At 43.0% G+C, this 14,011-nt stretch overlaps 5 protein-coding genes across 5 annotated transcripts; 3 read left to right on the top strand and 2 right to left on the bottom strand.

The window, feature by feature from the left end:
• Nucleotides 1-393: 393 nt before the first annotated feature.
• V865_007113 (uncharacterized protein) lies at nucleotides 394-4,724 on the top strand (the record flags this gene model as incomplete). The annotated part of the gene is made up of 19 exons (XM_066230868.1): nucleotides 394-529; nucleotides 590-661; nucleotides 729-916; nucleotides 973-1,118; nucleotides 1,193-1,286; nucleotides 1,337-1,434; nucleotides 1,488-1,648; nucleotides 1,709-1,951; nucleotides 2,014-2,279; nucleotides 2,340-2,733; nucleotides 2,788-2,939; nucleotides 3,005-3,245; nucleotides 3,314-3,477; nucleotides 3,540-3,634; nucleotides 3,702-3,847; nucleotides 3,919-4,125; nucleotides 4,201-4,320; nucleotides 4,396-4,532; nucleotides 4,608-4,724. 19 exons carry the CDS (start codon nucleotides 394-396, stop codon nucleotides 4,722-4,724), a joined length of 3,177 nt encoding a protein of 1,058 aa, XP_066086965.1.
• Nucleotides 4,725-4,974: 250 nt separating this feature from the next.
• On the bottom strand, nucleotides 4,975-7,106 carry V865_007112 (uncharacterized protein; the record flags this gene model as incomplete). The annotated part of the gene is made up of 6 exons (XM_066230867.1): nucleotides 4,975-5,338; nucleotides 5,411-5,648; nucleotides 5,723-6,035; nucleotides 6,148-6,514; nucleotides 6,604-6,792; nucleotides 6,856-7,106. 6 exons carry the CDS (start codon nucleotides 7,104-7,106, stop codon nucleotides 4,975-4,977), a joined length of 1,722 nt encoding a protein of 573 aa, XP_066086964.1.
• A 216-nt stretch (nucleotides 7,107-7,322) lies between these two features.
• V865_007111 (homoaconitase, mitochondrial) lies at nucleotides 7,323-9,879 on the top strand (the record flags this gene model as incomplete). The annotated part of the gene is made up of 4 exons (XM_066230866.1): nucleotides 7,323-7,528; nucleotides 7,669-7,998; nucleotides 8,101-9,302; nucleotides 9,383-9,879. 4 exons carry the CDS (start codon nucleotides 7,323-7,325, stop codon nucleotides 9,877-9,879), a joined length of 2,235 nt encoding a protein of 744 aa, XP_066086963.1.
• Nucleotides 9,880-10,231: 352 nt separating this feature from the next.
• V865_007110 (uncharacterized protein) lies at nucleotides 10,232-11,683 on the top strand (the record flags this gene model as incomplete). The annotated part of the gene is made up of 5 exons (XM_066230865.1): nucleotides 10,232-10,549; nucleotides 10,646-11,008; nucleotides 11,088-11,124; nucleotides 11,212-11,310; nucleotides 11,445-11,683. 5 exons carry the CDS (start codon nucleotides 10,232-10,234, stop codon nucleotides 11,681-11,683), a joined length of 1,056 nt encoding a protein of 351 aa, XP_066086962.1.
• A 132-nt stretch (nucleotides 11,684-11,815) lies between these two features.
• V865_007109 (uncharacterized protein) lies at nucleotides 11,816-13,858 on the bottom strand (the record flags this gene model as incomplete). Its single annotated transcript, XM_066230864.1, has 6 exons — nucleotides 11,816-12,152; nucleotides 12,223-12,411; nucleotides 12,537-12,843; nucleotides 12,984-13,227; nucleotides 13,321-13,450; nucleotides 13,530-13,858. The coding sequence occupies 6 exons, from the start codon at nucleotides 13,856-13,858 to the stop codon at nucleotides 11,816-11,818; spliced, it is 1,536 nt and encodes a 511-aa protein (XP_066086961.1).
• Nucleotides 13,859-14,011: the final 153 nt, after the last annotated feature.

Here is a 14,011-nt window from a genome sequence, read left to right as displayed (position 1 = left end):
ATAAGTAGACAGCTATCGATCCCATTCAAATGACCATATTCACAACTTTATTGATACTCATATTCCTCCATCCACATTCAAACCGGTTAATAAACACACCTGCTAACCGGGGAAAAGGCTGACCCGCGAGCCTGTCCATCGAATCTCCCAGACACGAGTGAGCAGGCCTGTTTTGTGTCTCGCCACGCGCTGGTGGAGGTGAGAATGAGAAATCATCAATTAAACCAAGGAAAAAGATCAAGAAGGTGAAGACGCGATCTGTCCTGATTATTCAACATTATCTGCTGTGATCTCTCGTCTCGCTAACAAGATCAACTAATTCACCTGTCATCGCTGGAAGACCGGGCCATACATTCAACATCACTCACACTTCGGTCCAGCACAAATATCACCATGGTAGAGCCGACCAACAAGAAGAGAAAGATTGAACCCATCAACGGCCATGGTCACGATCAACCGGCTCTTGCCAAACAGGAGAGTTTCTCGGCCGTGTTGGAACAGCTGGAAGCTGAGGAGGATGCTTCAGGAGGTCAGTCGTTGACTCTAGACTAGTGTCTTCAGATAGCTGACTCATCATTCCCATTCACAGATAGTATAGAAACGGCTGCTGCGTGGCCTCGTCCTGCAGCACCCCGTCTAAACACCCAGACAGAGCCAATAGGTAAGCCCAACCTATCTCGAGTTGAGTCTGGTCTGAGTACAATTGACAATGTCATCACAATCGATAGCATTTCAGCAGATAGAGTTGGAAGAAGCTACCGATCCAAAACATGGACCCACTATTCGTTTATTCGGAGTAACGCAAAAAGGAAACTCTGTACTAGCACATGTATATGGGTTCAAACCGTATTTCTACGTCGCTGCACCACAGGGGTTCCTAAATAAGGATCTAGAGCCTCTAAAGGATACGATAAACGTGAGTCAGACTTGGAAATCACTACGATGTGAATCTAGCTGATCGTGTCCTCATAGCAAATGTTCGCCTCTTTCGGATTGACAGTGACAAATTGTGCTATCTTTAACCGAAGGTCGCTGTGGGCATATAGAGGGGATGAGACTGTACCGTTCATCAAGATCACTTGTGCAGATCCGAAGAATATATCGAAAGTGAAAGATGAGTAACCTTACTTCTTGTATTGATGGATGGGTCAGGCTGATGATGGTGTCTGTTGTCTCTACGTGCCTTCGAAAGGGGACAAATAGATTTCAATGGTTTGTTCGACACGGAGGTCCTCACTTACGAGAGTAATATTGCATATTCACTTCGGTTCATGATCGATACAAAGGTCAGCTCAGTCATCGTCCTTGTCTGGTATGAAGCTAACACTGATTATAGGTCGTCGGTATGAACTGGGTAGAAGTGAAAGGAGGGAAATACGAGCTATTAGAAGGCAAGGATAAGAGATCAAGGTGTCAATATGAAGTCGCGTGCGAGTGAGTTAAGCCCTTTTCAACAGCCACCGCTTGTTTCACTGACCTATATATAGCTATAAAAACCTGATATCACATGCACCTGAAGGAGACTGGCTTAAGATCGCGCCCTTAAGAGTATTATCTTTCGATATCGAATGTGCAGGTAGGAAAGGTATTTTCCCAGAAGCTCAGATAGATCCTGTCATCCAAATCGCAGCGATGGTCACTAGACAAGGTACGTTCGCATCCTATCTGTCCCTTCTCATCACTCAAATGAACTGATATTATGGTACAGGTGAGACCAAACCATTCATTCGGAATGTATTTACCCTCAACACCTGCGCGCATATCGTTGGATCGCAAGTACTGGAATTCAAAGATGAACGACAGCTACTATTAGAATGGAGGAAATTCGTAGAGACGGTTGATCCAGATATGATCATTGGTTATAACATTGTCAATTTCGATTTGCCATATTTACTGGATAGGGCAAAAGCTCTCAAGGTGCCGGACTTTGCTTTCCTCGGTCGATTACTGGGTGAGTTCGACTCCATGATTACCGCGTCCGAGTCTGTAGCTGACATGGATATTGCTTGATAGGTGTACGTTCCGAAGTGAAAGAGACTCATTTCTCATCCAAAGCGTATGGTCAAAGAGACTCAAAAGCGATCAATATCGATGGTCGACTACAACTTGATATCCTCCAAGTGATGCAGAGAGATTACAAATTACGAAGTTATACTCTCAACGCGGTTTGTGCTCAGTTCTTGGGTGAACAGAAAGAAGATGTACATCATTCGATCATTACGGAATTGCAGAATGGTACTGCGGATTCAAGAAGAAGATTGGCTGTCTATTGTCTAAAAGTGAGCTGAGTATTGATCGTTGGTTCCGGCGACAGGATTCGAGCTCACACTCATGTTCAGGATGCGTATCTTCCACAAAGATTGATGGACAAATTGATGTGTTTCGTCAACTACACGGAAATGGCGCGTGTGACAGGTGTACCGTTCAATTATCTCTTAGCTCGAGGTCAACAAATCAAGGTCATCTCGCAGTTATATCGAAATGCCGGAGACGCAGGATATATCATTCCAGCATTGAAGAGCGAAGGTACGGATGAACAGTACGAAGGTGCGACTGTCATCGAACCCACGAAAGGATTCTACGATGTACCCATCGCAACGTTGGATTTCGCCTCGCTATATCCTTCCATCATGATGGCCCATAATCTATGTTATACCACCCTGTTAGACAAGAATACGATTGATAGGTTGAAATTGGAAGAAGGGAAAGATTACGTTCATACGCCGAATAATGGTAAGCGATTTTCAAACGGTAAACCGCATGTAGACAGCTTATCGTGAAATTCAGATTACTTCGCTACCACAAATCGAAGGAAGGGTCTTCTACCTACAATTTTAGAGAATTTGTTGGGGGCTCGTAAGAGGGCTAAACAAGATTTGAAAGTTGAAAAAGATCCGTTCAAGCGAGCAGTATTAGATGGTCGTCAATTAGCTCTGAAAGTGAGTGCATTTACACGTCAAACGGATATGATGTTCTTTCTTTAATGACAATGAGGGTGTGATAGATCAGTGCAAACTCTGTATACGGTTTCACTGGTGCGACTGTTGGTAAATTACCTTGTCTGGCTATATCATCGAGTGTGACGGCCTACGGAAGACAGATGATCGAAGCTACCAAGAAAGAAGTGGAATCGCAGTATTGTATCGAAAAAGGATATGATCACGATGCCAAAGTAATCTATGGTGATACCGATTCGGTCATGGTCAAATTTGGTTGTCCTGATCTACCGACTGCTATGAGATTAGGTAAGTCCAACGATCACCTCTGACGTAGTGGGTAGAAGGGAGAGAGCTTATTGTGCGCATGTATATAGGAGCCGAAGCTGCTGATTTGGTATCGAGTAAATTCATCAGACCGATCAAATTAGAATTCGAAAAAGTATATTTCCCCTATCTGTTGATCAGCAAGAAAAGATACGCAGGATTGTACTGGACCAAACCAGAGAAATATGATAAGATGGATACGAAAGGTATCGAGGTAAGTGTCCGAATCCGCTACGGAATATGGGATCCCACCGGAGCTGATGCTTTGATTGACAGACTGTCAGAAGAGACAATTGCCGATTGGTATCTACGGTCATTGAGACTTGTCTATTCAAAATGCTCATCGATAGGGATGTCAAAGGAGCTGAAGAGTGAGTTATCATTTCCACAACGTTGATATGCTGAGATATAGCTCATGCTTCATAAAATGATCCATAGATACGTCAAACAAACAATCTCCGATCTACTGCAAAACAAAGTAGACATGTCTCAACTGGTGATCACAAAAGCATTGGCCAAAGCGGATTATGCGGCCAAGCAAGCCCATGTGGAATTAGCTGAGCGAATGAGGAAAAGAGACGCAGGTCAGTGGTACCTACCTGCCGTAACCCGGTACAGTAGGATGTGAGATTGACTTTTCGATAATGCAAAATAGGTTCGGCACCTTCACTCGGTGATCGAGTTGCTTATGTGATCATCAAAGGAGTGAAAGGTGCAGCTGCGTACGAGAAATCTGAAGATCCCTTATATGTCTTGGAACACAATGTACCGATAGATACCAGATATTACTTGGAAAACCAACTTTCGAAACCGCTTATGAGGATTTTCGAGCCAATCTTAGGAGAAAAGGCGAACAGTTTGTGTAAGTGATAATTTCTCCGTGCGTGTTATAATGGCTGGTTGACTGATAGATATCCGTTTGTTGTGTGACGTGTAGTGGCGGGTGATCACACAAGATCTATCCAGATTGCCACTCCAACAATAGGAGGTTTGATGAAGTTCGCTGTAAAGACAGTTACGTGTTTGGGATGTAAGACCCCTTTGAGGAGTAATAAAGGTTAGTTGTACTTGGTCAAGAGTATTCCACGTAAGGCGATCAATAACTCACAATGGGATTTATGCGATGTAACAGACGGAGCAGTCTGCGTCAATTGTCGACCGAAATTACCTGAATTATACCAAAAGCAAGTGGTCCAAACTTCTGCCCTCCAAATTGATTTCGCAAGATTATGGACTCAGTGTCAAAGATGTCAAGGGTCTTTACATCAGGTCAGTTCAATTGATCTCTCTTTCGTTGAGGCCACCACAAGAAGCTGACTTGTCTGATCTTGTATGTGAGTGTAGGACGTAATTTGTACGTCGGCTGATTGTCCGATATTCTACAGAAGGACTGCAAGACAAAAGGAAGTGGCGGCTGCTGTTAACCAGTTGGATAGGTTCGAAAAAGAGGCTTTCTGGTGATCCGACTCTACACATTTTATCATTTTACCATATTCTTTTCTCTTGTTATGGTTTCCTCGTATCCGCATTCCGTTGATGTTCGTTATCAAGTTGTATATCTTGCATTTGGTGATACCCCTTCTCTTTTTTGTAATCTTCTTGATCATTCTTAAATATATCAGTATATGATAATGAACTTGTATGAACGAATACATATATCCATCCTACACGATAGCTGCACATCACACATCCTCTATTATCTGCTATAAAGTTATACCGGAGCATACTCTGCGAAACCTGATCTACCGAACCTCACCCAACCTGTATTACCACTATCGTTCACAGCGACTATAAACGCCCTATCTCCATTACGTATAGCAGGGATATTCACAAATGGAGGTTTATCATCTTCCTTCTTACCTAATCCTATCAATTTGAAAAATGACTGAAGATAACTATTCGGCGAATTAGAAGTATTGGTCTTTTTGTTGTAGTTGTTGTTGGTTGGTCTAGGTGGTCTGGGAGGTTTTATATATTGAGGACCGACTTTTTTGACTGGACCTTTAGGTTCGTCAGGGACCATATGGAAGATCTCATCAAGCTGTTGAATAGTAGGTATAGGTGTGGTTCTCGAGCTGTTATCATGACCAGATTCAATAAGCTTACTACCTCTGGATAACGGTCAGAGCATAGAGTGAATGACTCACTCTACCACACCTGCCCAATAGGTAGGTGGATAATCCTTCAATCCCTGTTCACTACCTTTATCCCAACCTCTCTTTGTAAATGGCGCAGAGGGTTTCCAAATATGATAAAAAGGTAGATAAGGATTATGTTGGAGTATATCGTATTTCGATTTGAGCGATTCGGAAGGAGGTGAAGCTCGGGTGGGAAGTGGTTGAGAGTGACCTTGAGGAATTATTCGAAGATGTTGGAATATCGATTCTGCAACAACGTATATGATCAGTCTACTGTTGGAATATCGCAAGGTTGCGGGGCAGCTAGGAAATGATACTTGCTGTAACTGTTGCCATTCCATCCTTCCAATAAAGTCCCTTTCAATCTCTTGTCGGCGAACAACCCTACCCCACTTATTCTCCCTACAACATTCTTGACACTTCTGCCTATATACCTGAACAACCCTGTTATCCACTTGGGAATGTTCAACCACCACGTATGGAAGGGTTGCATGCCAGGATGTAATTCGTTGGAATCGACAGTAGATTCTTTTGATAAGGTTGAGAAGGGAGAAGGGTCGAAGAGGAAATGATCAGGTATGAATCGTCGGGTACGTTGGACAGTGTAGCCTAGTCTTTTGAGATATGCGTATGCCTAGTAGGATTATCACAGGTCAGCTTATAGATCGTCATATGATCCGACAGCTGATCTGCTGCAAGACAACTGAAGAATCACAACTGGACAAAGACATCCCAACCCAGCTTACCTGATACCTCTCCCAGCTTAGTCCATCTCTACCTATAAACGTCCCAAATCCATCCATCACACTCATTTCAATCGCACCTTTCACACCATATTCTTCTTCTGACCATTCACCCCATCCATTTTCTTTCTCTTCGTCTGTCAGATCTTTCGAAACCCAAATTTGTAATGTACCTCTTTCCAAAAGATACAACGCTTCTTCAGGTAAGAGTTCAGTCTGTGAATATCCTTTGCTTTTACCTTTTTCTTGGTCTTTGGTCGAGGTAGAATAACGAATGGACATCCCGATTGTGTCGAACAGATGACCATGGGTGATCAACATCTTGGGATATGGGTTCGAAGGTGTTATAATAGCGTGAGCGATAGATTTGCTACATTACATACATCAATTGAAACATCGAATATGAGTGTACAAAGTATATCTTGAGGCAACGCAGAGCAGAAGAGATAGATGACTTACGAATTACCCCCTCTGACACCTACCAAGGCGTTAAACAACGCTTCACGAGATTTCTGTAACATCATTTCCTGCAAGTTGACAGTTTCCGATAATGGCTCGAAATCTTTCTCACCCCTCCTAGGAATGATAATCTTGCTTCGGGCGGTGATCCCATCAGTCTCGGAGGTTGAAGGTAAATGTTGGATTTTACTACATTGTCATATCCCCGTCTAAATCAGTCAACGTTCAAATGAAAGGAAATTGACGACGTACTCTGCAAAACTCTGTATCAATTTGATATCCATTCTCTCCTCGTCGCCATCTTCTTCACCTTCTCCATCCCCACCACCTGTACCTCCCGGTGTGGAAGCGATTGCACTCAGGTCCGTTCGAGGATTATCACCTTCATCATTATTCTGAGCTGGAGTCGAGGGGGTGCTTCCACTTGCATGTATGTTTTTTCTAGGTGTAGATGGCTTGGATCGACTTGGTCCTGCTTCTGCCGAGCACTGAGGGTTATTCATCGTGCGTTTGATTTTATACAATAGCGAAGAATGCTTTGATGGTAGAGTTAAATGAGTGTAAAAGCGGAATGATGATTGGACTCGAAAAAAAAAAGTTGATCAAGTGAATTTTACGAGATTCCGAAAATTCAACAAAAACATGGTCAAATCAGATTTCCGTTCATCTACTTCACTTCATCACATCGACCAGTTTGTTAAGAAGACAGGACACTCAGAATGGTCCTCTTACCCCGCTTGACCCGTCTGGGCGCTCAAAATAAGCTGGCTTTCATACATGCTTCCCGACAGAACGGTAGATTCTACGCGACAGTATCGAACCCTCAAACAGTCATTGAGAAGATTGTACAGAAGTATGCAGTAGATCTACCGCAGGGCACCAAAGTGAGAGCTGGTGATTATGTGATGATTAAGCCTGAGCATGTGTGAGTGTCTTATCCTCACTCTTACACCCCATTGACGATGTTTGAGTGCAGAAGCTGTGATCTCAGTCTGACCGGCGGTGGAAGATGTCAATCTGGAAGATTGATGGGTTATTGCTGATGCAACTCTTGACTTCGTATAGGATGACCCACGATAACACCGGTCCAGTCATATCCAAATTTCTATCCCTTTCATGCTCTAAACTCGATAATCCTAGACAACCAGTGTTCACCCTCGATCACGACGTGCAGAACAAATCGGAAACCAACCAGAACAAGTACAAGAAGATTGAAGCTTTTGCGAAACAGCACAATGTCGATTTTTACCCTGCAGGAAGAGGTATAGGACATCAGATCATCGTTGAAGAAGGATATGCATGGCCTGGAAAGATGGTGGTGGCTTCGGACAGTCATTCGAACCATTATGGTGGTGTTGGGTGTTTGGGTACCGCTATAGTTAGGACTGATGCTGCGTGAGTGTGGGACTTTCATTCAGATCCCCTCATTCTTAATTACACTCGTGCCAATTATAAAGATCATACTAATGACATGATTCTGATATTTCATATTGGTAGAGGTATTTGGGCGACTGGTAAATTCTGGTGGCAAATCCCCCGAGTAGTCTCTGTCTCCCTCGACGGCAAGCTTTCACCAGGCGTAACAGGAAAAGACGTTATAGTAGCTTTAGCCGGTTTATTCAATAACGATGAAGTTCTCAATGCCGCCATCGAATTCACTGGATCCGGTATAGAACATTTATCAATCGACGAGAGGTTGACTATAGCCAATATGACTACTGAATGGGGAGCGGTCGCAGGTGTGTTTCCTATAGATTCGAAATTGGAAGAATGGTATAAAGGTATATTTAGAAAGAACGAATTGAGGAGATTCTTATCTCAACCAAGTACTTCAAGTATGGCACCTATTCCTGAACCTTCTGATCCAGTGAACGAATCTCAACCTCATCCAAGACTTAACCCCGACCGTCTTCAGGATGCTATCACCAATAGACCCACGGCCGATCCCGGTGCGACCTACGCTGCTAGATTATCCCTCGACTTGTCTACTTTGGTTCCATACGTATCTGGACCGAACTCAGTCAAAGTTGCTACTGCCTTGCCCAAGTTGGTAGAAGATAAGATCAAGATTAATAAAGCGTATTTGGTCTCTTGTACCAACTCTAGAGCTTCGGATATAGCTTCTGCCGCTGAGGTATTGAGAGGAAAGAAAATTGCCAATGGAGTTGAGTTCTACATTGCAGCTGCGTCAAGTAGGGTACAGGAAGATGCCGAGTCTTCGGGAGATTGGCAAACTCTCATTGACGCTGGAGCGAAGACACTCCCAGCAGGGTGCGGACCATGTATTGGTTTGGGTGTTGGCTTGTTGGAAAAAGGCGAAGTTGGAATCAGTGCTACTAATAGGAATTACAAGGGTAGAATGGGATCACCAGAAGCTATCGCCTATCTAGCATCACCAGCTGTAGTTGCTGCGTCTGCTGCTAAGGGATACATCTGTGGTCCGGATTCGATAAACTGGGATAATCTACCTAAATTCGAGAGACCAAAGATATCGATAATAGAGGAAAACTCCGAGTCTACCTCTGCACAGGAAGTCGACGAGGCGTCTCTAGAACCATTATTGGAAGGTTTCCCGGAATACTTTGAAGGTCCTCTACTCTTCGCTCCTCAAGATAACTTGACAACGGACGGTATGTACCCTGGTAAATACACTTATCAAGATGACATCACCCCTGAGAGACAGGCAGAGGTTGTAATGGGTGAGTGAAATCGTTTGAAACGCTTAATCAGCCAGTTCCAGGTGCAGTAGCTTATCATCGTCTACGTGTATGTGAAACAGAGAACTACGACCCAACATTTGCAACCACCGCGAAAGAACTCCGAGGTACTCTCCCTACGTCCGAATCCTCTTCATCTACTAGACCGGGTGCGATCCTCTTATCAGGATACAATTTTGGTACTGGTTCATCTCGTGAACAAGCCGCTACTGCCATTAAGAATGCGGGTATACCCTTGGTCATCTGTGGATCGTTCGGTGACATCTTTAAGAGGAATTCGATAAATAATGGATTGATCTTGGTGGAATCGCCAACCCTGATTAAAGATATGACTGATAGATTTGCCAAGGATGGAGTGAGGGGTAAAGGAGGTAAAGATGGAAAGTTGACTGTTGTCCCTGAGAACTGGAAGATAAAGGTTGATACGAGACGAGGTAAAGTCACGGTCAGCATGGGTGAAGAAGGTGAAAAGGTGTATAATGCTGCCAAGGTAGGAAGGAGTGTACAGGAGTTGTGGGTCAATGGAGGATTGGAAGGATTCATCAGAGCTTCTTTGTAGGATAGGTAATCTTGATATTCACATTGATATATCTGAGTATCCACTACAGTCTACAGTGCTGCGGGTCACAGCTATTCGGGCATCGATATGTACAGTACATGCATACCTTTGTTATGGTTGTTGCTCTTCATTTTTCTGCTTTTAAAGTTCGTCCCATATCAGACAGAGTACAGAGGTACAGAGAGTGGAGGTTGTTGTCGTCTGTCATTTGCCGCTCAAATGGTAGATAATAAATAATCCGACTGGAAGGGTTGATGTATTGTTGCTTTCTTTCTTTCTTTCTCTCTCACTTGCATACAAAGAGATCAAGCTCATAGCAGTATCTTGTATCACCATCGACAGAACTCTCGAGATGACAAACGAACCATCATTTGACGATCTACCTACCTTCGACGCAACAAAGTTCGAACCCCCTTCATGGGCTAAAACGCAATTCCACCAGTGGGGGCAGAAGAATGGTGAAAGTTCGAATTCGAAATCGAATACGAGTTCCAAGTCGGATGCTGAGGGCTCGAAGCCGACTAGCAAAGAGGAATCTGACGATCAAATTAGCCGTGATAAGGATGAAAGAGATGAAGATGATGAGGGGGATGAAGATATTTGGGAAGATGCAAAAGAGGATCAGATAATTGAACCTGACGAAGCTAAATTTACGACTGACGAGCTGAAAGTGAGTAATAAATCCATCATATTCAGGCGTTGACTCATTTTATGATGTATGTGTATGACACTGTCAATGTGCTTATTTCAATTCTTCTCTTACCAGGGACTACTCGATCTAGCTACCAAGTTCAAGAATGAGGGCAACGACTTGTATAAAACCAAACCACCTAAATACGATCAAGCAATTTTATCATACATCAAAGCGTTAGATCATCTACCGTCTATACCCAATTCTTCCATCTCGAACCAGGAGAAAGAGAAGAATGATGAGAAGAAGAAAGAGGTAGGAAGTGGCATAGAGGAGGTGACAGATGAAGAAGCGCTCAAAATCCAAGAAGAACAGGAACAAGACCAAAGTAAAAATGGGATAAGCGATGAGGAGCAAGAGAGGTTGGATGTTGAGGATGATATCAGAGAGATGAATAAGGCGGTTTGGGGTAATCTGGCAGCTTGTTATATCGCCATTGTAAGTCACTTCTCGTTTACGGCTATGGTATGTGACTTTTGCGAACGTGGTTTGTGCTGATGTTGATTGGGTATTGTAGAAGGATGATAAGAAGGCTGTGGAAGCTTGTACGGAGGGTGAGTGAATCCAGAACCAGAACTGAAAGAGATAGAGAATCTATATGATGTGATATGGCTAATTCGAATTTATGTGATCCCGTATAGCACTAAAGATCGATCCGAAGTATATAAAAGGATTACATCGACGAGCGACCGCCAATGAGAGGATAGGTGATTTGAATGCTCTGGTAGCAGCGAAAGAGGGTATGTTCGAGATCCTCCCTAAACATAAGTTTCGATCCTGGAATAAAGATAGAGTTTGTCTTATATGTCATCACCCCACTGTTGTGTTGATGCGTTCACGAAGCTGACTGAACATGTACCACGTCGAACAACAGATTACACCCTTCTCGCTACCCTCCTACCTCCCAAATCTCCCCTCCTACCAACAATCAAGAGATCCCTTTTCACCCTTCCCGATCAAATCAAAATAGAAGAGAAGAAACAGATGGACGAGATGATGGGTAAACTGAAAGATCTGGGTAATTCGTTATTGGGTAATTTCGGTCTATCAACGGATAATTTCAAGTTTGAGAAGCAGGAGAATGGTGGTTGGGGGATGCAATTCCAGCGATGAGCACATGTATGAACATGTAAAATCGGTCAAACTTGAGAGAATCTGACTGGAATTGCTGTACATATCAACATACGTCTGCAATACTTCATATATATATATATATACTATGCATATAATGAATACCAAAGGATTTTATCTTCTATCACCACCATAAAACCAACTTCCCACTTTATACCTAATCGCAAAAGCTATACAACTCCCTACCACCTGAACGAAACCTACCAACATACATAATCTGTCTTCCCTCATTGGACCAAAATGGACCAAGAGGAAATTGATGATGGTCAGATTAGTCGATGATTTGATATATTTCTTCTCGGTTGAGTTCTTGGAGTTGGGAGGTCGGTGGTATTCCAATTTGACCAGTCTGAGGAACGAGAGTATTTCCAAAACGATTGTGGTCTTCAAAGGAGGTGGAGACTCGAAGACAACAAGAGAAGGATTAAGGAGATTGGTCTTTTCGTCGTAGCTAACCCGAACAAGAAAATCCATGATCAGTCTCTTCTGTATTATAGTCATTGGTACAGAGTTCCACTTACAAAGGTAATCTATGTCTTGGACATTCTACCAAACCAAATAATTGAGGACAACTCAATATAAAATTGAATATCTGAGGTAAGAAGAATAGAATTAGAGTTTTCGAGAAATGACCTTGGATAGCTACTGCTGAAAAAGCCATTCCTGTGAAATAACAAAATGTATCTCCTGGGAAAGCTTTGGCAGGGTACCTACGGAGTAGAGACAAAGTATCGGTATCAGTATCAATGATCATATAGATAACACCGTATGGTATGATGTTTGGCTTGGCTTGGCTTGGATTAGATTGGATGAACAAAATTAAATTACAACTTACCAATTATGCCATAAAAAACCTGTACATACCCCTACTAGAGGTAACATGAAATAACAACTCATCAAATGTCTATCAACGACCTCCCCTATCGCCCAATCCAACACTCTGCCATTTTGGGGATTTTCAAATCCCAGTAAATCCAATAAGGCAGGTGACCAGATAGGTAAGTATAGTAAGTCGTTAATTAAGACTGATAAAGCTATGATGAGTGCTTGGAGGACCTCAACACCGTTGATTCCAGCTAGGATGTTAATGGAGTTGGTGGTGAATGTAGGAAGGAGGATTAGGTACAGGTAATATATTGGGCCTGGTAGGTAAAAAGTCCGGTACATGTCAGTTTTGTATATGCAGATAGAGGTTCCTCTAAATGAGATGTATTTTCAGAGTGAAAGACTATTTTATCTGGCTATTAATTGAGCATAATCTAGGAGATCAACGATCACTCACCGAGGTCAACGACACTTCCATCTAACCACCTTGCCAAACCAAGGGTATCTAACCATCCACTAAACCCTTTAGGCAACACCACACTGGTCACTCCTCCTACGGAGTAATAGACCAGCAGAGTAGGTACAGCAGCTACGATAGGTATTGGTAATTTGTGTCTCCATCGAATGTCGAATAAATCATCGATGAATCCCAGTAAAGTTGCCGTGAGGAGGGATAAGAGGGAGGAGAGATATAACGTGAGCTATGAAAGTGGATATAGTTGTCAATACATGTAGTGCAATGATCATACACAAGGTTGATATGTATATATGTATATATGTAATATATCACTCACCTCTCTCTGTGGGAACGATTCTGGACCCGAGGGAGATTGACTCTTAAACAAGTGAGAGAAAGGGAATGGGATGAATAACATCATTAAAGCTAGGTACCAACTCGCACATGGTAATCCGAGTGATTCTGGTCTACCAATACATAAACATAACCATATCAACATCTGTTAGTCCGTATCAAGTAAGATGGATGGATGGATGGTTCACTCACATCCATGGTCCACTGATCCTACCACCTTTCTTCAATAGGTCCCTCCCCCTCAGACCCTTCTGTATGAACGCCTCTGATACTTTCGGTACGAGCCATACGACTCCTACGAATGCCAATAAGGCGAAACCTATACTAGCTTGTAAGGCCGGAAAGCTCGGTTGACCATCAGGATTGGCAAGAGAATAGTTGGAAGAGGGTATGGAGTGAAGGATCAAGGGAAGTAAGGGGTTGACGATTAGGCAGAGCGATATGGGGAGGATGGTAAGTGTTAAAAGGATCGGTGGTGGATGACCGTATTTCTGAGGCGGTATGACTTCTGCGGAGGACATATTGGATTCACAAAAGGGAATAATCTCTAGGTCGATGATGATATCATACTATATATCATGTATATGTTGAAAGAATAGAGAAGGAGAGAACAGCAAGAATATTGAGCGTATGTAGACTTTGTTGTTTTTCGAACGTGGACGTTGAACGTGGAG

The sequence above is a fragment of the Kwoniella europaea genome, chromosome 2 (genome assembly GCF_036810445.1).
Source record: "Kwoniella europaea PYCC6329 chromosome 2, complete sequence".
Taxonomy (NCBI): domain Eukaryota; kingdom Fungi; phylum Basidiomycota; class Tremellomycetes; order Tremellales; family Cryptococcaceae; genus Kwoniella; species Kwoniella europaea.
Note: the sequence above shows the minus strand (reverse complement) of the source record. Positions and strands in the feature narration are given on the sequence as shown.